Source organism: Spermophilus citellus, assembly GCF_964194105.1.
Source record: "Spermophilus citellus genome assembly, chromosome: 3".
In the NCBI taxonomy this organism is placed as follows: Eukaryota; Metazoa; Chordata; class Mammalia; order Rodentia; family Sciuridae; genus Spermophilus; species Spermophilus citellus.
In genome coordinates this window covers 33,156,220-33,181,076 of record NC_138184.1, presented here as the reverse complement: position 1 = coordinate 33,181,076, position 24,857 = coordinate 33,156,220, and the positions used below count along the sequence as shown (strand labels likewise).

Sequence of the window (24,857 nt, the reverse complement as noted above, 5' to 3'; positions counted from 1 at the left end):
GGAACAAATGTAACCAGTACTAAGTTTTCTTGTATGGAAGCTGTAACAATCACACACACACACACACACACACACACACACACACACACTAATTGTGATGAGCATTGGGTGGAGATTTGGGAAATGGAAGAATGTATGCAAAGAGTTGCACTCTGATATACTAAATCCAACAGGTATTTTCTTATAACCACTTGGAAATATGGACTGGGGCAAATGTGAAATCCTAGAAGATGTAAACAGATTATTATTATAGCAGGAGCCAAAGTTGGGCACTGCTAAAACTTGGCCTCCTCTCTCTATAAGCTTATTCAATTTTTATGGCACTATATGTAGCCTAAAATTTTATTAAGGTCATATTGTTTTCTATGCACTAGGTTAGGTGCTATTCATTTGAGAGTTGACATCTTCCTTGCCCTAAGGGAATATCCAAATTAGTACTAGAAATAGACATTAAATAAGGTGAGCCAAAACCACCTTGAATAGACTAAATACACTGGAAGCTAAGAAGGGTAATAACAGAGTGCTGTAGAGTGGAACAATTTGAATCAAAGAAGGGGTAAGAACCAACTGAGTGGAGCTGGGCAGAGTGGAAAGGGGTGAGAGGTTTCTCAGAACAGTGGAATCTGGTCCAGGAAGTGACTGGAAAGGTAGAAAGGTAGTCAAGAATCACATGTGGCTTTTAGTACAGGCTGTTAAGTCCACATGGAGCCTTGGGTTCCATAGAAAGCTATTGCAAGATCCTAAGTGTGTAGCTTGCTCTGTTCAAGTCCACATTTGGCTCCATTCCCAGGTGTCTCACCACTCACCTGGACCACAGACCTGTTCAAGTGGGCATATTGATTGTGTTGTCTCAAGATTCTTGATGGAATGAGATCACAGAGACACAAAGCACAGTTCTTCTTCAGTGTTATCATGCTAACCCTTAGCTTCTTTTCACGGCGGAAGTGGTTGAGTAGTTTGACATTATCTAAATTTTTTTGCAATTTTTGCAATTGTACCCTAAATCTGCCATCTGATGATTCTCAACCCTGAGAGATGAGTGTTCAGCTCAGAACCTAGCCATGTTTTTCCACTAGCATCTTGATGAACATGCCTGTGGTGTTTTTGACTACCATTCTAGGCTATAATCGAGAAAATGTGGGATAGTTACGTAGCGTACTACTATCACTGGCAAGACAGATTTCAGTCCCAAATATTAGCATTATTGTTATTTTTGCTAATATTTATTAGGCACTTGTTGATTTCTAGGAACCATGTTGTTTGCATCAGCTCACTGAGTTTTTATAAAGACCCTATGTTATAGAAGAGGAATATTTTTCATATTAAGGAGATCACTGCATCTCAGAGAGGTTAAGCCACCATCCAAAGATCACACGGCTAATTAAGAGACACAGCAGGGACACAACCCAGTCTGTCAGTATAATTTGAGAACTTTAAAAGCTATGCTTGAATGCAAAAGAATTAAGCATTATGAAAATACATTTACAGGGCTGGGGTTGTGGCTCAGCAGTAGAGTGCACGCCTAGCACATGCGAGGCCCAGGGTTCCATCCTCAGCACCACATAAAAATAAATGAGTGAAAAAAAAAACTAGCCTCTCTCCTTAAAAAAAAAAAAGAAAGAAAAGAAAATACATTTACAAATTCTGGTGTGCATAATTAGAAATACACTCACACTGAATATTTCAAGTTTCTGGGTGTCATTTATTAATTTCTTTTTGACATAAAATGATTTGATGGATTAAGACAGTAGTTCTCTAATGGGGTGAGATCCCTGCATTCTGTCTGTCTTGCAGATAAGTGACATACAGTATGAAGAATCAGTTTGGGAAGGGGGAAACAGCTCAGGTGGATTCACTTGTTCAAACACTCATTCCTAGAATCACGATTCTTGGAATGATTTGTACATATTAGGAATTGTGCTGGATAGTAGTGTTGTGGAAAACAATAGTAGCAAGTTTCTTGGGAGCAAAGGAGAGAACAGAAGAGTAGAAGCAAACGAAAGGTGTTTGGCTCTTCAAGGTAAGTCAGGGAGACCTGAATTGTTTGTATCAGAGAGGGAGGTAACATGCTGCTGAACAGGTGTAAGTACAGACAGTGTGATCAGGGAGAGATTCAAAAGCCTTAGGCTACTGCCAGGAGCACCTGGTAACTTCTTTTTCCCCCTTTTATGGTTAACTTATGCTGATCCCCCCAAAGCCAATGATGTCCTCAGAAAGCAACTTAGAGCAGTGCACTTGTGCAAGTGTGTGTGTGTGCACGCCTATGTGTGGGGACTGCAGATTCAGAAGCTTGCCTTGCTTTTCAAGTTGTGCTGCTGCCTGTGAACAGGTGTGCTGGTTTTTGCTGTTCCAGTAACAGCTTTTTCTGTTTGCAGCAGTCCTATGCACCAGCTCCCCACCCCATGGCTCCTCCCAGCCCCAGCACAAACAGCAGCAGCAACAACAGCAGCAGCAACAGCGGCGGGGAACAGTTGAGTAAAACCAACCTGTACATCAGAGGCCTTCCGCCAGGCACCACGGACCAGGACCTCATCAAGCTGTGCCAACCGTAAGTGTCCTCCTTGCTCTCTGGGCTCCCAACTCCCACAATGCCTGTGTGGCAGCACTTGTGACTGTCCTCACATACTCATCTGCTGTTGTGTCAGGGAGGAGGGCACCTCTGTACAGTTCAGCTCATCTCAGAAAGTGGTTTCCTTGAATCCTGGTCATGCAGGTGGAAGTTCTTGAGCAGAAGGCATGGGAGTGTCGAATGCTGGCAGATTCACACAGATTCCCTAAGGGTGGAGAGCAATGGCGGTTGTGCTCTCAGCCCAAGTAGCTAGTGGAGTTAATGATGAATCTCCTGAGATAAGCTCTTCTTCTTGAGAAGAGTTAGTGAAGGGACCTTAAAATCTCATGAGTGGGGCAGGAGATATAGCTCAGTTGATAGAGTACTTGTCTTGCATGCACAAGGCCCTGGGTTCAATCCCTAGCACCACCAAAAAAAAAAAAAAAAAAAAAATCTTATAGGTGTTGGGTTGCAAGATGGTTGTTTTCTGTGAGCCAAAGTTTTTCTGGCCAAGGCTTGGTAAATACAGGTTCTACGAGGCCAAGTCATTGGAGAACTATCAGATTAATCCTCTAGTTTGTTTGAAAGCATCTACTGTCCGGTCCAGAATCTGTCTCCCACCAAGGCCAAGAACTACATGCTAGGAAGAGTGGAAGTGCTAAAATCTTCTTTCAAAATGTTTGTTTTTTTTTTTTTTAAATTAACCTGTTAACTACAAACACATTATTAGCCCTCTCATTTCTGGGAAAATACATTAAACATAATTAAGTTTACCCTCCCAATAAAGTTAACCATGAATAATTGAGTTAAAAATCATATACCTGTATTTTTAGATAATTGCCCAACTATTTTCAAAATCCTATCAGTGCAGGTATTTATCATAGTGTGCCTTTTCTAGGTATTTTTAAATCTAGCAAAACTATTACTCAATGGTTGTTTTTGTCTTCTGCAATGTTTTACAAGAGGATACGTGTGTTGTAAATTTTCCAACCTCTAAAATATTGGAAGAGTAAAACAACAGGGAACATTTACTTGCCTTTGTTCTGGCTTTGAAGATTGGGAGTTCATATCAAAACAACAGAAAGTGGCAGATAAACCAAAACACAAATATACAACCATATAATCAGTTAACAACACAGTAGGTGGATTTGTGTGAAGGCAGCCTGTTGCTGTTTACTGTCTTGATTTGTGAAAAAGGTAAGGTAGAACCTTGAAAGATAAATATTGATTTTCAAAGAAGCTGTTTTTAAAAAACAAATGTTAAAAATGCTGAGTCTAAGGCATATGAATGCATGATAGATTTTGATCTACAACATATCGGTGTTAAGAGTTGGCAGGTAAATAACTCAAATTTTTTCTTATTGTTAGAAAAATCAAAACTGTTTTGAAAGGTAAGGTCTTTGAAAATGTGAAAGGTGGTGGGCTTTATGAGAGACATTTCAGATGAAGTATTCCCTTTAGTCAATGCTGATGTGAAAGGACTAGTTATTATCTTTGATTTATACCCGCATTACATTCATTAAAAAAAAAATTGTCAGTACTGAGGAAAGATTTTTTCCCCCTATTTTCTATACCACTCATAGAGCTCACTGAAAAAAATTTCCAGGCCTAAGATATTATGCTTTAAGGTCTGGAGCATATTCCAAGAGTACATATTTCTATCAGGACTTCTGGTACGGTTGATGGTGGTGGTCTCTTGAGAAGCACTGGTCTCTATGGTCAGAGAGAACCACTGACTGTTTTCTATTGCATGAAGCTTTATTTCATTGGTGAAGACAGTTGAGATGGAATCTTTGGTTTGAAACACCTGCTTAGTCATTTTGTGATCTTGAAGCAAACAAATCACTTCTTTGCTTTGAAGTCACAGTTTCCTCTTTAAGGAAATTTTGAATGGATTGAGTTTGCTTTATTTTTCTAGTATTTTTATTCTTTTTTAATCTGTGGTCTGCAGAAGCTGCCTGATAATTGTACTGGGGGCAATTTTTACTTGGTAGTCTGAAATAAGCAATGGTGGGAATATCCATAACACAGAAATCAGCAAATCCTACAAATCAGAACTGTTAAATTTTTGTATTTTATTGGATAGCTGGTTTATGAACATACCACTGGTGTAGCATAATACCATAAATCTCTGTCAATACCCATTTCTGCAATGAATTGACAGATTTTTTTTTAATATGAAAGTATTACCTAAAAAGCTTGTGTTGGCAGGAAAGAGATGTGGGAATACAGAACCATTGTTATTTGGGATATAGGCTTTCTTAATGTTTCTTAGGTATGCTTGAAAATTTTAAGGAATACTAGGTAAACAGGATAGTGATTACTTTTCATATTATTTGCTAACTAGAAAGATCTGGTCCATGTTACTACAATTGTAAAAATGTTTGTGAGTTCTCCAGTTACTCAAGTGATCTGGACCTGGAGTTTATTGCTTAGATCATTTTTCCTGGAAAATTGATGTGATGGGGCAGCATAATATTGTGAGAGTAAGTGTGGACTGAGAGATTGAGCTTCCAGTCATTGTGGATGGCATCAACTGGGTCTGTGGCATTAGACAAATGACTTGTGCCTTCTTAAGCTTCCTTCCCCCATATATAATAGAATGGATCTGAACTTATTAATCTTTTACTTTTTTTCCCAACTCTAAAATTCTGATATGTGATTGATGTCTTCATTATTTAGCATGAAACTTGCTCTGGATCACCTTTTATATCTTCTCCAATCCCCTTTATAGTGTTGACAATCCACACCTAAACCCATTCACCTGTTTGAGTCTGATTTTATGGATGAAGTTGCTTTTAGTAAGAGACTTTTAGTAAGATACTTGTAAAATTCTGGGCCTTCTTTTGCAGTGTTTGGTCTTTTCACAGTGTTCATTATTATTTTGCATTAATCTTCTGAAGTTTAAAATCATTTTTCATTCCTGTTACTCATCCAACATTTCAAAATAATTACATATAAGAGGTTGTGAGGGGAATGGGGAAATAAACAAGGAGAGAAATGAATTACAGTAGATGGGGTAGAGAGAGAAGATGGGAGGGGAGGGGAGGGGGGATAGTAGGGGATAGGAAAGGTAGCAGAATACAACAATTACTAATAGGGCATTATGTAAAATTGTGGATGTGTAACCGACGTGATTCTGCAATCTGCATTTGGGGTAAAATTGGGGGTTCATAACCCCTTCAATCTAATGTATGAAATATGATATGTCAAGAGCTTTGTAATGTTGTGAACAACCAATAAAAAAAATAAAGGGATAAAAAAATAAAATGAACCAACAACTGATGCACATTGGTGTTAATAAATCTCACACTGTGCTGGTGAAACACACAAAAGCACATACTATGGGATTCCATGTGAAATTCTAAACAGACGAGCATAACCTATAGTGAATGACACAGTCAGATCAATGTTGATGGGAGTAGCGGATGGAAGGGAGATAGAGCAAGGAACTTTGCATGGTGAAGAAAATATTTTATTCCTGCCTCAAAAATCATCTATTTTGTATTTCAAATGTGTGGAATTTATATAAATTATATGTCAATAAAGTTGATTTGATTTTCTAAAAAAATAATAATAATTTCACCTAGAACAAAAAAAAAAAAATCCCAGATAGTATTTTTAGGTTTAAATAAACTTACCATTAGGATCCATTTTCCATGTTAATGACTATGAAATTATAAGCACTTTTAGAGTTAATGCTACTTTTATTATAGGAAATGCAATATTTACTAATATTCATGCTCATAAAATAATAGGAAACAGATACACAAAAAAGGCATGGACATGTTGAATTTTATGGTATTAGTATGTAACATCCATATTAATGCTAATAGACAGCAAGAAAACTATATGAAAGAAAAGATATTGCTTTGTTTATCAGTGTATAATACAAGAGAAAATCCTTATTAAGGAATTCTATTTACATTAATCATCAAAGCTTCTACATTCAGATTGCAAGTAAAATGAAAGGAAAGAAGACAAAATTTGAAAATAACAGATATGAAGAATGATTTTATTCTAGATAATTTGTTTAGGTATACCTATTTTTTTTTAAAAAAATGTTACATTGTATATATTGTAGGAAACAACACACTTAAAATTTTTGTATTATCTATCCTGAGAAAACTTTAGGAACTTTATTATGTTCTCAGTCAAGAAGTCTTTACAGAGCACCTTTGACATGCATGTGTTAAGATTTGGTGGTAGGTATATTTAGATGAAGGACTTGGCTTAGCAGAGTTTGTATTTTACTAGGGAAAATAAACATTAATTAACTAGTCATATGATTTGATATAAAAATGCAACTATGCAAAAAATGAGACACATGTGATTAGACAGTTTAAAGTAAAGGATTAGATCTAGCTTCTCTGAGGAAGCCACAATCAACCTGAGATCAGAAGGATGAATAGACATATCTAAGGAAGGGAAGAACATTCCAGGTAGAGGAAGCTTCATGTGTGCAGAATCAGTGGCTGGGGGGAGCATGGCAAAGCCAAGGGGCTAGAGTGGGAAGTGGAGTGCAGAACAAAATGAATTGGAGCATGGTAAAGGACAAGATGATCTGTCTAGATTTCATTAGGAGCTGTGTTTTATCCTGAGAGTAATGGAGGAAGCCAGTGGAGGAAGCTGTTGAATTGTCATAAAGAGGAGAAGGGCACAATTAGAATTTTGTTCCAAAATGATAATTCCAGCTGCACAGTGAAGAGAAGGGATCCCATGAAATCAAGGAATAGAAGAGATGTAGCTGAAGAGTAAGCTGGAGGAAGAGTGATTTACATTTAGAGATGAGTGTATGAGAATTCGTATGGTGATGGTAGAACAATTATGCCTGGTAAAGGACGCATTTCATTATATGCTTTGTTTTTTTTTTCCATGAAAAAAGAAAAAAAAACTTGAGAGATTATTAATCGAAATAACTTCCAAAGAAACAGCAAAGTGGCACAATGTAGAACCCAAATCAATTGATCGTCAGTTAATTTTGTTTTCCTTACCAGTCACGAATGGACCGGCTATATACTATCAGATGATATGGGCTGAATATATTCAGTGACTGTAATATTAAGAGCACACAAGGCAAATATAATAAAGACTAAAACTCCAGTCTCTGGGTGTTCACATAAATATATTCCTAAGATGAATTATCAGTTAGAGACCAAGGGTAGAGACTTTGACCATATGTCCCCAATGCTTATCACAAGAAGAGCAGATGAAAGTGTGAGAAGATAGATTTGGTTTAATAGAGTGAGGGAGAGTACTGCAACATTTTTGGACCAAATCAAATTGTGATGGCACAAAAGATTTTTCATATATTAAATTATTATTTCCCCCTTCAAAGAAATTGATGACTTCTATTATATGATTGTGAACATGGCTTGAAACACATTTAAATTGCTCTTATAAGAATAAAACCAAGGGGCTGGAGATGTGGCTCAAGCGGTAGTGCACTTGCCTGGCATGCGTGCGGCCCGGGTTCGATCCTCAGCACCACATACAAACAAAAATGTTGTGTCCGCCAAAAACTAAAAAATAAATATTAAAATTCTCTCTCTCTCTCTCTCTCTCTCTCTCTCTCTCTTTCCTCACACTCTCTCTCTCAAAAAAAAAAAAAAGAATAAAACCAAATAGAAACCATAATGGATAGTATCTAAAATGGAAAAAAAATCATTAATGTGTTTACATTTTCCACATCTACCATATCTTTTATCAAAGCATCTCTGTGGCTGATTCATCTTAATTAATACATGCCCTCAGAAAGCCCTGGCCAGTTGTCCCCCCACTTCCACCTGATTAGTCTGGCCTTAATTAAAATAGTAGAAGCAAAGAGAATGGTTCTTGTGATAAAGCAAAGGGGCTACTTGAAGGACCCTGGATGCAGAAGGAAAGGAAGTGGAGGGAGGCCCTCAGTTTGGTGTACACACGTTCTCACTCATCCCCTGAAGGGTAGGAAAATCCTCTGTGCCACCGTTCTTTCTTTTTCTTTTTTTTCTGTGAATGTTGTCTTTGCTCAAATTTCTGACACCCTAGCATTACCTCTTAAGAAGGAAACTTCGAAGATTTAACAGGAGAGGATAAACACCCACGATGAAAAGCCGGAGGGACAAAATAAAGAGTGTGTGTACTCAGGAACTGAAGGGTTGCCCCAGCTAATCTCCCCGACTCTCACCCTTCCCTGTTGGGAGCCTTCTCCTGGTGTGCGAAACCCTGAATAGTAAGAGCAGACTCAAGTGCCATCAGGGCCTGAGTGCAGAGTCCATTATAGGCTGTGTCAGACAGTTTTGACAAATGCACCAACACAATCAAACCTTTTATCAATTTAAAAGTAACCTTGTCATAGTCATCTGTCAAACTGTTCAGATACAACTAAAGGCAAACAAGTCATCACGCACTCGGGGTAACCAAGTAAATAAGAAAAATGTGACTGGGGATGTTTTTGAGTTCTTTCTTGCTGTGTCACTGAAGATTTAAAAGTTCCCTCTAATCAGACCCAAGGATATTTATTAGTAGCTTTCTTCTATAAGTCAGACTCCAATTACGTAGCTGCTTCTGAGGTGTCATAAATCTGCATGGTGGCGTGTGTGAGCAGGAAGTGAATTCAGAATCTTGGAACCCTGTCTTGGCATTTTTTAAAATGAGAATGTCTTAAAGATCCAAATGGATATAACCACTCAAATGGTTCTTTGAGTCAGTACAGATCTAACACTTGATTTTAATTCAGATTTTGATACAATCTTATTTTCCAGTTATCTATTAAAAACAGACACAGTTTTTGACTAGTAATGAATGAATAACTGTCATGAATAATGCAATCATCACTATACATATATTATTGCAACATTAATTATGTATTGCAGGACATGTGCTCTGTTTTTATATCACTTAATGTTCAAAAGGACCTATGAAGTGGGAATAATAATTTGTGAATAATAGTTGAGTAAACTGAGGCTCAAAGAAGTTGAGGAATTTGTTCAAATTTATGTAGCCCCCAGCATCCAAAATCTGGCTTCAGTATAAAGCTCTTATTCATCATAACTAAAACATTCATAAAATAAGAACATAATTCTTGGGTTCTTAAATCCGAGACTGCCCATGAGAATCCCTCAGGGAGGTTTAATAAGTGGGAGGTCTGAATCTCATCCTCCAGGGATTCTTGTTTAAGTAGTATGGGGTCAGCCTGGACATGAGGGGTGATAAAGCCTACTCAGATAATTCTAATATGCAGCACAGTTTGAGAACCCCTCAAGTTAATGGTGCCCACACCTATAAGAAAACATAATTTAATTCTCTATTTTATATTCCTTACTCTTTCATAAGATCTAGCAATTTCATAGAATCTACCACTTTGCTTTCAATTAAAACTGGGGAAGACTTAAAAATATATTTTATTGACAATTTGGGGATACATTTAGTTTTCAGATTACAAAACTAAATTTTCTCATTAGGGACTTGGGAGAATCAACTCCAATAATAGGTATCTCCAAGTGATTTAAAGGTGTGCTTGGGAGAATCTCATTCCCCTTCATCACATCATTTTCATAAATCTTTCTTCAACATGGTATTGTTTTAAGAGTGTTTGTATTTAATTAATGATTTTATGGGAAACTTTCTATTTTGATTGATGTTGCTCAATTTCTATGCCTATTTACATTTTTTCTTACTGGCCATAGTCTGGAGAACAAAGGTCTTGTGAATCTTAAAGAACAATTCACATCTTCTAACATTTGGGTCATTCTAGAAATTATTGTTTGATTTTTGACCATTCCTAATTCATTATTTCATTACTTTGATGAGAATGTGCTGTTGAATGCATGTGTCTCTCATATACTCTTTGAAAACATATTTCATGGAATTGCTGATAACTGAAATGCTATTCCTTGTGTATCCTAAAAACAAAGAAGCCACAATAAAAATGAACCTATGAATGCACCACTTATCCTAGTTTACGGTGGTGGTAGCACAAAAAAGATGAGGATGTAAAGGATATGACAGACCCTGAGTGTACCAAGCGAAGGTCTGGAGCTTGGGGAGCAGTGGGATTCCAGGCAGGGTTCATGGTGAATACCTGGAAGCCTGAGGGACTTGGGGTTCAAGGGCAGGATCTGGCCAGTCCTAGTGGTATCCTGGATTTCAGTTTGTTGAGTCATTTTCAGATTGACAAATACACCTCCCTCTTTGTAATCCTTATCTGATCTCCCTGTCACCCTGTTGAGCCCTCCTCTATTCTCAAAACTTGCCGCTTTCATGGCTGTCACACTCCTCCAACCTGTTTTTTTTTTCCTACCTTTTAGAGATTCTTCTTTGTAGATTCCCTTTCTCTATCTGCCTCTTGCATGTTTTAGAGTTTTCTGGATGTTGGACCTCTCCTATTCTCACTCTATAAACTATTGACTCCCTACTATGTACATAACTTCTGCTATTCTGATGATTGTTAAATCTACATATCCAACCCATGAAATATTTGTTATTTGTTTTTAATCCTTAGGTCCATTAATCTCTAGACAATTCCAACTTGATATCCCCAAAGCTATCAAACTCATTGTCCAAACAGGTTTATTCCTAGACCCATTCCTTTTGTGATGGTTTCTTTCTTCATGAATGGTACCCTCATCCATTCTGTCATCAAAAAAACCAAAAACCAAAAACAAACAAACAAACAAAAAAACAGGTTATCCATACCCAATATCTCCTTAGTTTCACTTCCACCATAGTTCCACCATTTATTACAAAGTAATATTATAAGGAATAGAAAAATCTCTTCATAGAACTTGCATTCTCATGGAGAGAGATGATGCATGAATGAAGGAATGATTAAAACTTCATAATACAGAAAGGCCATAGAAATCTGGTTGTAATAATGACTAGGAGGTTATCATAGACCAAGTGTCTTCTTTAAGGTAAGATTTCAATTTCAAGAAGGAACCAGGCAGATAACATTCAAAATGAATAACATTAAAGACACATGTAAGGTCTTGTAGAAAACCTGTAGGCAGAAATGAACTTGGTGTATTCCTGGAAAATAAAAAAAAAAAAAAAAAATTAGCTATTCCTGTGTGAAAAATTGATTTTAGAGGAGCACAGAAAACAAACAAGGAAATGTACAAGGAAGCCATTGTGGAAATCTAGAAAGGAGGTTGGATGGCTTGGAGTTGGATCACAGTGAGTGGTGGGGTTAAAAGTGTGGTAATCTCTATATATTTTGGAGACATTTTTGAGAGAATTCACTGATGAGTTCAACAGAAGAGGAGTGGTAAGGGAAAGAGATACAGGGATAACTCCTCAAATTTTGATCTGAGCAACAAACAAGGGAGACTAGAGAGCCATTTAATAAGATGAAGTGTATTACAGAAGGAGCAATTTTGAGGAGAGAGAAATCAAGAATTTTTCTCACTCGTGTTATTCTTTATTAATTAGTTATACATGACCAGTAGAATGCATTTATGTACTTTTATATACATAGATGGGGTATAATTTCTCATTTTTTCTGATTGTACATGTTGTAAAATCACATTGGCCATGCAGTCATATATGTACATAAGGTAATAATATCGGTTTCTTTCTAGTATCCTTCCTATTCCCATATCTCCTCCTTTACTCGACTCTACCTATTCTTCCCTAGTGCGCCACCACTTATTGTGAATTAGCATCCACATATTAGAGAAAACATTCAGTCTTTGGGTTTTTTGGGAATTGGATTATTTTGCTTAGCATGATATTCTCCAACTCCATCCATTTACTGGAAAATGTCATAATTTCATTATTCTTTAATTATGAATAATATTTAATTGAATATATATATATACACACACATATATGTGTGTGTGTGTGTGTGTGTGTGTGTGTGTGTGAAATGAGCTGCTATAAAATTTGAGGTGGCTGCATCATTGTATGCTGATTTTATCAGTCTTGTTACTTTTGAGACTCCATTAGACATCTAAAATATTTTCCTCTGCAACCAACAAAATAAGAGAATACTGATAAAAATCACATAAGGCATATATGATTCCAGTTTTCAAGGGAAAGGTTAGTGTAAAAGATATAGAATGGGAGTCATATAAATTATATACAATGAGATAATAATATGGTACCTAATGTGCACTAGACACTAAGTGTTTTATCATGTAAGTACTTTTCATTATATGTGTTCATTCATTTTTCATTCCCCATGCCAATTCCCACTTTATTGTTGAGAAAACAGTGACACAAAGAAGTCAAGTGCCTTTCCCAAGGCTACACTGCTAGCAATTGGCAAGTCCAATGTTAAATTGGAGAGTTTAATGATTATGTTGAATATTATTGAGGAACCAAGAAATATGCCAACAAAAGAGTTACTTTTGGAATTGGAAACATCAAGGCCATTGACCAACTTTACCAGGAAAGTATTTTCAGTGACAGAAGCAGAAGGTCATTGTAGAAGGTCCTTCTGACTGTACACCAGACAGTCCTTTCAAGTGGAAATGCTCATCTCCCCTTTGTGCCATTCTAACCTAAAAGTCACCTTTGCTACTGTTTCCCCCAGATGTTCTGATTTACTCTATCTCCATCTCTCTCTCCCTCTCTTTCTCTGTAGCTGGGTTTCTTGTCTCTCCTTTATTCCATTCTTCCTCTTTTCCTATCAATTTTTACTCCTTCCCTACCTGGAAACTTTTGAGGACAATAGATTGGTCTTATTCATTTTCGTACCCCCAGTTCCTAGCACACTACCAAGTAAGTGGCAAGTGGTACATATATAATAACTGATATATATATCACTGAATAAAGCTCAAATTCATCAGTTATATAAGAATAATTTTATTGGACATATAAAACTTGTTCCAGTGTAGACTTTGAGTTATTAGTCGGAAATATAGGAGACAGTATTTTATCTTGGATATTAGGTCCAACACAGTTCTTCCGGAGTGAAAGAAGAAAGGCTTTAAATATGACTCTCTTCTATCATGCAGATCTCAATGAAAGTTTGGGAGGGAGACTCCAGGATAACTTGAGTCACACATATTAAAAGGAACCAAGTAAAGATCAATACCTCTTACTCACTCACTGTGGCTGCTGAGACAAGAAGTAACCATTTATTCTTTCCTGAGACATCGGGTTTCAGCTGTCAAACAGATCACAGTGTTCCACTGACTCTGCTCATTCCATAACTAATGCAAAGTCATTTGGTCTCATTGAATGTTTGCTGGGGAAAAAAAATCTTGCAGTATTCTCTTTGCAACCAATGACTTTTGGGGAGCACAAAATAAGAGAGTGTTTATGAGAAAACATACAAAGCATATCTGTATATTTGGCATATGAAAGCAATAACCTTTTATCTGAAATTGGCAGTAGTGTTATCTATGTACTCTGTTTAATTATATGACTGGTAATAAGTTCCTACGTATGAACTATTCTTAAAAAGGAAAATTAAAATTCTTCTTATCTGTTATCATATTCATTATATATCTAACACCAGTAGCTCTTGAGAAATGAGAACTTTATTTTACACAATAAATAGGACCATAATATTTTAGCAAGTAGATTTGTTGTTTTAAGTTTTTAAATTAGTATTATTAAGGGATAAAATCCAATGCACTCATTTAAAGTGCAGGACCTGATACATTTTGACAAATATATATACCTATGGAGCCCCCACAAAAATACAGATATGAAAACTTTCCATCATCCATAAGTTTTTAAAAATATAGCATATGCCAGGAAGTTCACAGTTTAACATCATCCTACTAAGAAAACAAAGAAGCAGCTTAATGCATGAGAGTAGCATGTAATTCTGGGTCAGTTGTGGGCTCTAATTACCTTGACCAAGTCATCTAGAACTGTGAGCCTCACTGTGCCTGATAAATGCTAGTTAATGTTATCATCCTATGCAATGGAGACAATCTATGGCAATTCATATTTTTACATAGCAAGGTAAAATTCACTATAATTTTAAGGGTTCTGTAGTCAAACAAAACACCTTGTTTGGTTTTAATCATCCTATCTTATTGACTAACTGAGGTTTTACGCATATGGCCACTGTGGATCCTTATATTGTTTTGTAACAGCTTATATCATTACTTCTGTCCATCATACTATGTTTTACACCATGAACATTTACAACAACAGGATAAGTACATACATACAATTTAGGCTGCACTTAAAATATGAAAATTAAGTCAGGTGCAGTTGTACACACCTGTAAATCCCTGCCTTAGCAACTTAGTGAGACGCTAGCTCAACAAACAAAAAGGCCTGGGGGTGTAGTTCAGGGGAAATGTGCCCATGGGTTCAACTCCCAGTTCCTAATAATAATAATAATAATAACAACAACAATTATTATTATTATTATATATAGTGCAAAAAATTAAAAATACAGCTGTGGTGCATAAATATATCATAGTAAATATCATTTAAAATGTAAAATGGAAATTTTTGAATTAAAAAGTCTACAAGCATCCAGTACTTCAGTATAATTAGGTGGTTTAAAACATTTGGCAATATTAGTCAGGTGTGTGTGTGTGTGGGGGGGTGTCTCTCAGTGGTATTCTGATATTCTTATATTTTATTCCTGAATCAACAGGTTGAGTTTAACATCAGGTTGAATCATGTCTTTTTACAAAGTTATCTCTTTTTCTTGTATGTTTATTAGACACCAATATTTCTTTAAATATGTTAAATTCAGAATCAGGGAGATCGATGACTAAATAATATCAATTGTTACAATATTTATTCATAGGATGTAAATCCAGATGCATGTCAAAGTTTGTTCAGGTTGACTTCTTCCTGAGATGTTATTATCCTATTGAGATGCTCTGTTCAATACAACATTATGTGGGACTCAGTTTTCTAATTTCTCCAGAAGCTTTTTTTTTCTTTTTAACCACATTCATTGTAGAATTCCAGTTTCCCATCTGATGTGTTGACAGATATGGGAGCAGCATATTTCATGCTATTTCACTTAATTGAGCATTTTCCAGGAATAGAAAGCCTATTACTTCCTTTCTCTGAACAGTTTTCTTTGTTCTGTGTTCATTAGAGGGATCATTCTCATGCCAAAATGCTTGGGTTCAGTTCTCAAAGCTATTGTTTATCACCTGTGTGTCCTTGGACAAGCTGCACAACTTCTCTGTTCCTAAGTATTGCTTTCTATAAAGTCTATATAGTAATGGCATCTCCCCTTTTATTTTGAGTTAAAAGAATGGAATTAATTAATACACAGAAAACACTTAAGTGTGGTCTGTTAGGGAGTGAGTACCCAAAGAGTTATTTGGTTATTTTTGTTCAAATGATTTCTTGCTATGTACTAAAATCAGGCATTGCAGCATACTATTCAAAGTCCTCTGGTGTTGTGAGATTCTTTAATTCTAGACTCTATGTGTATAAGCACAATTAACCTTTATTACTCAAAGCAAAAACCTTGGTATTTTGAAATTCTATACGTGAATTTCAAAGGCACAAGCCTCACATTTGTTTGTTTCCTTCAAGATTGAGCCTTGCTGATTCTTGCACAGGAATCTTGGGAAGGCAACCAAGTTCAAGATAAGGAACAGCCCTGTTTCTCAGGCATGTTTTGACATCACAGGGCAAGCCAGAGACACAATCTATAGGTGACCGAGTGCCTCAACCCGGAACAAGAGTGCTGTCAAGGTCAACTGGCAGATCATTGTAATCACCCACATGGACTTTGGATATTAGGTGTCCTTAGGATACATTCACAACCACAAACCAGAAACAGACGGTGAGCAATTCAAGTTAAGAATTGGAAGTGAGGTTACTGGAGAATTCTCAACGATTCCCCGATTTCAAAATTTAAAAGGAGCCATCCTGCACTAATAGAGAGTGACAGCTCTGGAGAAGGACAGGAGGTACGTTTCCAGGGAACACTTTCAGGTCAGGACCATTTCGTTTGAGCAGAAAGTGATTTTCAGTGGGCCGTTAAATAACCAGTCTGCTCTTGGTTCTCTGCCTCTCTACGTGACTCTCTTTTTCTAACTCTAAAGCAAAAGGGTAGGATTTTATTAGGTTACAACTTCACACCGTTTCTGAGCAAGATTAATGAATTTGTATTCAGTCCATGTTTGGGTTTCAGTGAAAAGGACAATCATAATGAGATCTGACATTTCCATGAAGGCTTTGTACCAGGTATTGTTAAGGGCACTTCACAGGTAGAATGATGCACTCTTTCTGATTTGCAGAGAAAATTTGGCCACACCTTTGCATACAAGGCACTGGTTTTATGCTATCTGTGGGTATGTTTGAGATGCTCTGTTCGATGCAAGATTTTAGTGGGACAGTTCTGTGTCCTGGACAACTTTTAATCCCTGGGTAACTGTCCATCCCAGGCAAACCAGGACTCTCTTTAAAAATATATGAAGTCCCTCCATTTTCAATCAGATGACATGATTCTCTCTTGAAGCCAAGGGAACCTAGATACATCAAGAGGTTAAGTAATTTTCTGAAGTTGTCAAAGCTATAGACATTTCCTCAAGGTGGCTGACTGAGGACTCAAATGCAGGCATTTGATCCTATCTCTTGGTCTCCACCTGGGCTTGACTACTGGGATAAACACTTGAATTGTTAAACCAGACTACTCACCAGAACTCGTCCTATAACTCAGGTAATGCAATCCCTGCAGATGTAGGGAGAAGAGGAAAACTCTTTCCACACCATTCGTTGGTGACAACAAACTGTGATGCATATTCTAGTCCCAGAAATGCTTGCCAGTGGCCACAATGGAATGCATTTCTTTGCCACTAATAGAAAGTTAATGAATCTCTTGCAATATTCTGCCCAAGCAACATACCAGTAACTTGCAGATGGTATAACACCTTGCATAATAACTACTTGAGATTAAGGGTTGAATGTCGAGTTTGGAGAAAAAAAACTAGTTCACAAAATGTGTTTTGTTTATGTTAATGTACTTTCTTTGTTTTTTACAAGAGAGAATGAAAAGGTATTTCAACAAATTATGATAAAATATCTGCAAATATGAAATTGTGTTTCAAATGGAAGTTACCACTCCCTAGTTATCGTTGTGATTTAGATGCCCTTTGATACAGTTTTATTATTTCTATCACTCAGTGCCTGAATAAACCACCAAATGTTCTGAGTAGAGCAATATAATAATTCTCAGGCTTTGGAATTTGGAAAAGCTGTAAAATAACAAAATAATAAAAGGGAGGTCAACATGATATTGTCCACTTTTAACTTTATTAAACAATGATATTAAAATAAAATACCTACTATTTACCATTTACTAGCCCATAGACTGAAGAGCATAAATTCACTCTCACTAGGACACTATTCTTTAAAAGATTATTTCAACACCAAATAGCCATCCTAAGAGCCATCCTATAAGTGTCATGAACTGGAAAATTAAACTGTATCCCAACCTATTCCAAAAGTAGAGGTAACATTCCTCTCAGTTTAATCTCCAGTGCCACAAAGAAAGAAAGAAAAATAAGTAGAGGTTCTGTTGCAGAGAAAATTTGACCACACCTTTGCATACAAGGCACTGGTTTTATGCTATCTGTGGGTAGGTTTGAGATGCTCTGTTTGATGCAAGATTACATGGGACTCAGTTTTTCAACTTCTCCGAAAGCTTTTTCTTTTTTCTTTTTAACCACACTCATTGTAGAATTCCAGTTTCCCATCTGATGTGTTGACAGATATGGGAGCAGCACATTTCATGCTATTTCACTCAATTGAGCATTTTCCAGGAAAAATGAGAGGATCTGAAGAACCACAGCCCCCAAACCAGTGCCAAGAAGGAAACAAGCCATGACAGGCCTCACATCTGCCTGGTGTGTTCAGGCACCACTTGGCACAGAGGTGCTTACCCCACCTGGAGCTCCCATCTGGCATGCAAAAGGCACTTGGGAACAACTAGAAAGGCAGATAATGGGTCCGGATTGTCCACTTGTGCAACCATCAAAGGGCTCTGGGGCCTAAAAAGTCCATTTACCTGCTTAAGCCTCCCGTCCCAGTGATTTTATGACCTTCCACATTTCTTCTGTTACCCAACACATAACTGTTAGATTTCTAATTCTCTGAAATCCCTGCTTTCTGCTAGTGCTCAGTATGCTCTAAAGTATTAGTGGGTCTTACTCAGATTTATCTTCTCAAGCATGACATTAAATTTTACCTGGATTTTAATGATAGTGGGTTTCACTTAAATTCAAAGTCCTACATCGCTTTTGGGCACAGAACTGTTTAGCATTGTTGCTAATTGTTAAAACAATGACATTACTGTGGGCATATTACTCATGGTTTGTTCCTGAGCGCCTTGTTCATAGAAGTAACTCTGGAACTTGATGAAAGGAAAATGCTCTGAGCCTCGATTGCAGTTTCAAATAGAAAACAAAGCAAAAATCAGATTACAAGGGAATAAGGAAAGCATTTATTTAATCCAAAAATAGCAGGACAGTTTGGAAAGCTATGATTAGTTTTCCAAAGCAAGTGCTATGACCTGTACCTGGCTTGCTGTCTATCCCTCTCTCTCTCTCACACTCACATACACAGTGTATATTTGCTTGTGAGCAATTCCATAGATGGGGACTATACTTTCCCTGAGGGCAGGGGCAGTGTCTTCTTGACTTGTCCTCATCATTTCATTCAGAGTCTGCCCATGTCAGGAGACCAGTAATCATTCATGAATAAATGTAGCTGATGGTTGGAATAAGTCCTGCAAATGTTGCTTTCATGTTAAACCCTTAGCTTTTTCCCCATAAGAGAATGTGCAAAGAAATAGCCTTCTATAGAACCCAAACTTTGCAGAATAACCAATTCGTGTCAATATTCTTTTGGGTACTAAAATTATAAGAACACCTCTTTATAACTTGATGATTCTAAGCCAGATAGTTTGAAAGGCATAAAGGATAGTGAAGAAGGTAAAATAAGAATGAAATTTTTATAGGACGCTGAATGCAAATATGCTGATTGCTGAATGCAATCATTGTGATCTCCTCTTTCTGGGGTTTCTAAGATTAAGAGGGGCTGGGATGCAGTGCAGCTATAGAAGACTTGTGTGGGGGTCCTGTGTTCCATCTTCAGTAACACACACACACACACACACACACAAATACAACACAAAGACAATCGTGTTGAAATTTCAGCACATCAGAAAAGAGTCAACAGATAAAGGCCACTGCATTATCATTCAAGTCTCTCTCCAATGCAAAGTTAAACAGCATTCAGAATTATCTTTAATAGCTTCAACCTTCTGCTTGTGAGGGGTTTTTGGTTTGTGTTTTCTCTAGGCATTCAGGTAGATCAGGAACCCTCACTGTGGGAGGGCAGCAGGCATGACAGGTGTGCATAAAACCCCTGGAAGGAAGAGTGCTGACATTTTCTTTTCTTTTCCCCCCTTTGGATGGGAACTGATTGGCAGAGTGCTTTGTTCACTCCTACTTCCATTGCCTTATCTGAGATGGGCTAATGCAGACACTTGGCTGTTAACTTTACCATTCTGCACAGACAGTAAATAAGCAACTGATTTTGAAGACAGTCTCTCTCTCTCTGGAACTCTGTAAGCATACTACATTCACACTGCTATGGTATATCCCATGTGAATTGTGTGGACAAATAATGGTGTAACTCACGTGCAAGAGCACAATTTTGCTAATTTCCTTTGTTTATCCCCACCCCCCCCCACCAAAAAAAAAAGCAAAGAAAGCTATCACATAGTGAGTGTTGTGAGGGACATTTTGATCAAAGACAAACTGGGATAAGAGTCTTTCAGAGCAGATATTTTCTGATTCCAGATGTGTTCCTTATATTTGCTGGATGTCAAGGTATCCTGTTCTAGGCCTGACATCAGATATAGGGATTTTCCTCTGTGAAAAACTCAGGCTTTGACTGTGATACATACAATATTTAGTTCTCTTATAGGAAGTGTTTCTCCTAATTGGGTCTCAACTTACTTTGCCTCTCTGTTGTACCAATAGTCTCCAACCACCATCAGGGTTGTGTGGGTAAGCTTTAAACAGATATAGGTATTTTTTTTTTTTTTTAATCTGTACCAATGGAAACAGGATGAGAGTAGTCAATAGCTCATTAGCTCTCCTCTGTTTTGAAAACCCTTGATGTCAATCTGATTATGAACATTCTCATATATTTTACTCTGTGATCTAAGAAAAAAAAATGCCTGCAAAATGTTTATGTACCCAAGACCAGATTTCTTGAAATAGCTGAAAAAAGAGAACTTCAGGACTCCAGATACCAACATGATGAACCACTGCTTTATTCTGAAAGTTTGGACGTATATAAGTCAATATTACTAACAGTGAATGAGTTGATATCAATCATTTTTTAGTGTACTTTGTGCAAAGAATTAAACGCAGGAATTAAATAGGAGAAACTGAGGTAAACCTAGGTTCTTGACTAGGGGTCTAAGGATTTGGTAAAATGCTCTGTACAGTTTTGAAAATATGTTAGTACATTTTGGGTGGTTAATTTTACATAGCCTGAAAATGTTTTAAAAATTGACATAAATTTGAGTGAGTTCTGGATGTACAACACCCAAATACATGTAATCTTGCTATTAATTTGTTTATCAATGAGAGAAAAATCTACATATTCATAGAGTTTTCACTGAAAGCTCTTTGAATCACCACTGTTTCCCTTGCTTGCTAAGATGGACACCAAGGGGACAAGGGACACCAAATTTAGCTAATCCCAAAATGTTTTACTTTAAACCCGTTTTTGGAAGACATGTTTTAATACGCAGCACTTGCCCACCAGCTATCTTCTCTGGAATGTTTTCACTCCACTTGGGCAAACAGCCTCAGACTCAAGGCTTCCACGGGAAGTAGATATGGCTGGACTGAATGCTAGACAGTGAAGTGCTCTGTGTCTCTGATTTGGCACAACCTGGTGAAAACTGTTCAACTGCAGCATTTCAGACATGGTGCCAGCCTCATGGCTCGAAGCCAAGATTGCAATTTGGCAACCAAAGGCCAGACAAGCAGCTGGTTATTGCAGCGATCTGATGCCAGATCCTCCAACCCAGTTAGCAACTGAACCCTCGAGGCTGTTTCTGGCACGGTTCGCTTTCCGCCTTGTGGTGGGCTTTGCCTTGGCAAGGGTGGTTTCTAGTAAGGTTGTCCCGCCTAGGTCCTGAGCTGTGGCGTCTGGCAGGAGCAGGGTGCTTATAGACCACCTAAGGCTGATAGAGTACTTGGCAACTGCAATGCACTCTGTAGGGCACTGGCCAGAGCATGCTTGCACTAGAGGCTGGCTGGAAGAGGGCAGAATCGATGTGAGCTGCTGGCATTACACTCTGCCAGGGGCAAAGGAGTGGGGGCCTGCTGGCATCTGCCTTTTGGCCCTGTTGGCATCTATTTTGCACTGTTCTTTGTGAAAAGTGCTGAGACTGAGGGGCCTGGTGAGCAAACTTGTCAAGAGGAAATGAGCAAGAGGAGGTGAGGGAAGAGAAACTGGCTCAGGAGAGGTAGCCATAATCGATGAGTTTAATGACATTAGCAATGGGCGAGCAGGGTCTTACTACATTTTCTCTTGTGTTTCAGAAGTGGGAAAGAACTCCCTCCCTGGGCATTTTAACTCCCTTTTCCTGCCAGAACTTCTGAACCTTGAGAATAGTTCGATGTTAGGCATTTGGAAGGGAGAAAGCACAGCTTTTTAGGAGGCCTGAGCTCCCTGTAGGTTCCTCTCCTGGGGTCTGGCACCGTCTGCAAGTTTGCTGCAGCTGCTGATGAATTTAAACTGGGTTAGCAGGAGTTGGGCACAATGTTTTTGGAAAGCACTCATCCCTCTTCTTTTGTTGGGGTGGGAGATGAGGAGAAGGGACTCTGGCAAGATTGTCTTCCCACTGTTCTCTCACAGATACCATAAAATCGTTTTCAACATTGTGCCCTCCAAGTTGATTCCCTGGAACTTAGAGAGCTATTCAGAAGGGCTGAAAATGAAGTCTGACAATTTGAACATAGCCATCGGGTAATTCTCAGCATCTTTCAAAGGATGCCTGTAATTTCTCCTGGGGAAAGTTGAAGTACACTACAATGGTGGATCTATTAAAAATATTGGCACGGAGGAACAAGAACCCCATTGTCTTCAGTTGCTGGGCTTCCCGCCTCACCACACAGGACAAGCACCAACAGGATGCTTTCTATGAAATGTGTCTTTGATTCCTAATATGCGATCACTTTCCGGAACTAGCCATATGAATAGTGTGCCTATCACTTAATATAGATGAAGTAAATACAATGGGAATATAGTTTCAGCACTATGCTGCAATTGAACATTTTTTTTCTCTTCTTCTGATGAGGTATGTTGATGTCCATTTGCCTATTGGATCATTTATCTAAGAAACCTTATTGTAACATGCCATGTACAACAACCCTCAGGTCTATATGAATCACAGACAAGGTAAACTCACATACAGAGTATCAGGTAAAAAAATCTGCCAGCAGTTCAACTGATCAATATTTCACTCAAAAATAATTTCACAATATGAGACCTGAGACTTTTCCTTTTGCCATGATGCATTTCACTTGTCAAAATTACACATTGGGAGTTGGCATTTTCATTCCTGAAGTCATAGTTGGATAATTTGTGTTTGAGCCTCCACGTACCCTGTATCCTTCCCTATCCATCTGCTGAGCACCCACTCATACCTAAGAAATAACTCAAATATGTTGCCTAGTGCCCTCCACATTCTTTCTTCAATTTTGGCAGAATCATTTGGCATAACATGCATCTATGTTCCCATTTCACTTTATCTGTATCTTAATGATCACACTTTCACTTCTGTTCTAGTTCCTTTTTACCTCTTCATCTGTTCTGCTCCAGGGTGAGCACTTTGAAAGCAAGAATTACTATCTTATTCATAGTTGTGTACATTATAACTTCAGTGCAAGTGAATTGTTAGTAAAATGATATTAACACCACTTGCCAGCAAGAAGTTCTTTAGTTTCCAAACACAGAGGTACAGTTGCTTCTTGTTATTCATGGAAGTGAATTTACAAAGTCACCATGAATGTTGAATTAGCAAATGTGGTACCAGAGCTCCTATGAGAAACACAGATTTAGGATCCCACAAGCCTGTGGTCACAGTTTCATCATGCATGAATGAATAACTTTGCTATATGTAAGTTTCTATTTAAAACACCTGTTTAATATATTTTGTGGAGCATTAACATTGAACTCCTGACCAGGGGCACTACAACTCATGTCTGAAAGAGGGTTATCTCACACACTGATTTTCTCTGAAAGGCATATTGTAGCCTTTTTGTCCTTAGGAGCACTAGAGAGCACATCAGCATAACACTTGGAATCCATTTAAAATAGCAAAATCCACTCACACAAAAAGCACAAAAATGAGAAAAGCGTGGCATCAAATAGGTCCCCCAAAATAAACACTTGTTTACGATATGAGAACTGAAGTAAGAAAGCAAATCATTGCCTGTTCCACCTCATTTGGGAATGGTCATGTCATGCCAATCAAATACTTTTCACCACAATGCATGCTGGGAGTACTGATTTTGGAGTTGCAAATTAAGTCTGGCAAGTAGGCAAATAAGCAAATACAGAATCAATGAATACTGAGAACCGATTGTATTATGTGTCTCTAATATCTACAATGATAGTCACCATCTCATTTAATCCAAATTAGACTTTTGGTGGGTGTATAATAAGAAAACTCAGTTTCTGTACAGGGCTATAGAAATAGTGATTAAGACACTTTCATTTGAAGTTGATTTTATTTTAAAATTATGTCATTTCCATAGCATTCCTAATTTATCTTTACTGTTTAATTCAGGAAAGGGAGACAATTAAAAGCATGTGTTTTCCAGAAGATATTCCATTCCCTCTAAAGTTGTTCTATTATAGAAGTTAATGCAATATGATGCTACAAATAAAGAACGGAAAGCATAAAGAGACATCCTGAGCACAGATATATACCCAATGGATTTGCAGAAGCAGCAATGAGCTTGACTCGGAATAGAATATTGATATGCATGTATTATTGATGGTAATTCACTCTGGGGAACTTTCCTCTACAATTTATCCAATCCACTATGTACCACTGGATATATTATAGGCATCTTTTTATTCATCCTATGTGGGATTATGAAGAATACCAGAAAGATGCATTCATTAAGGCTCATAGGAAAGTAATGACCATTTTCACAGTAATAGATTTTTCTAATAGAAAAAAAAAATGTGTATTATACTTTGAAGATATCATTCAAATATGTGTGCATACATAAGTATTTGAGGAAACTCAACAAAATGAAACTCTCTCGCTTTTAAATAAATGTGTTCAATTAAAGAATCAAGCGTTTGTGTGTGAAGAGGATATGAGAAATACAAGGAAAGG

At 37.5% G+C, this 24,857-nt stretch overlaps 1 protein-coding gene across 8 annotated transcripts in view; it reads left to right on the top strand.

Moving 5' to 3' along the window:
* The window catches only part of RBMS3 (RNA binding motif single stranded interacting protein 3), a gene marked incomplete at its 3' end in the record, with an annotated part of 671,965 nt that overhangs the window by 135,150 nt on the left and 511,958 nt on the right, over positions 1-24,857 (top strand). For 5 of the 8 annotated variants that reach the window (XM_081285621.1, XM_081285618.1, XM_081285617.1 and 2 more), the window contains exon 2: positions 2,376-2,548. In XM_081285621.1, the coding sequence (XP_081141747.1) occupies positions 2,376-2,548 (173 nt within the window). The remainder of the gene's footprint in view (positions 1-2,375; positions 2,549-24,857) is intronic. The other 3 variants (XM_081285615.1, XM_081285620.1, XM_081285616.1) reach the window with 1 other exon arrangement.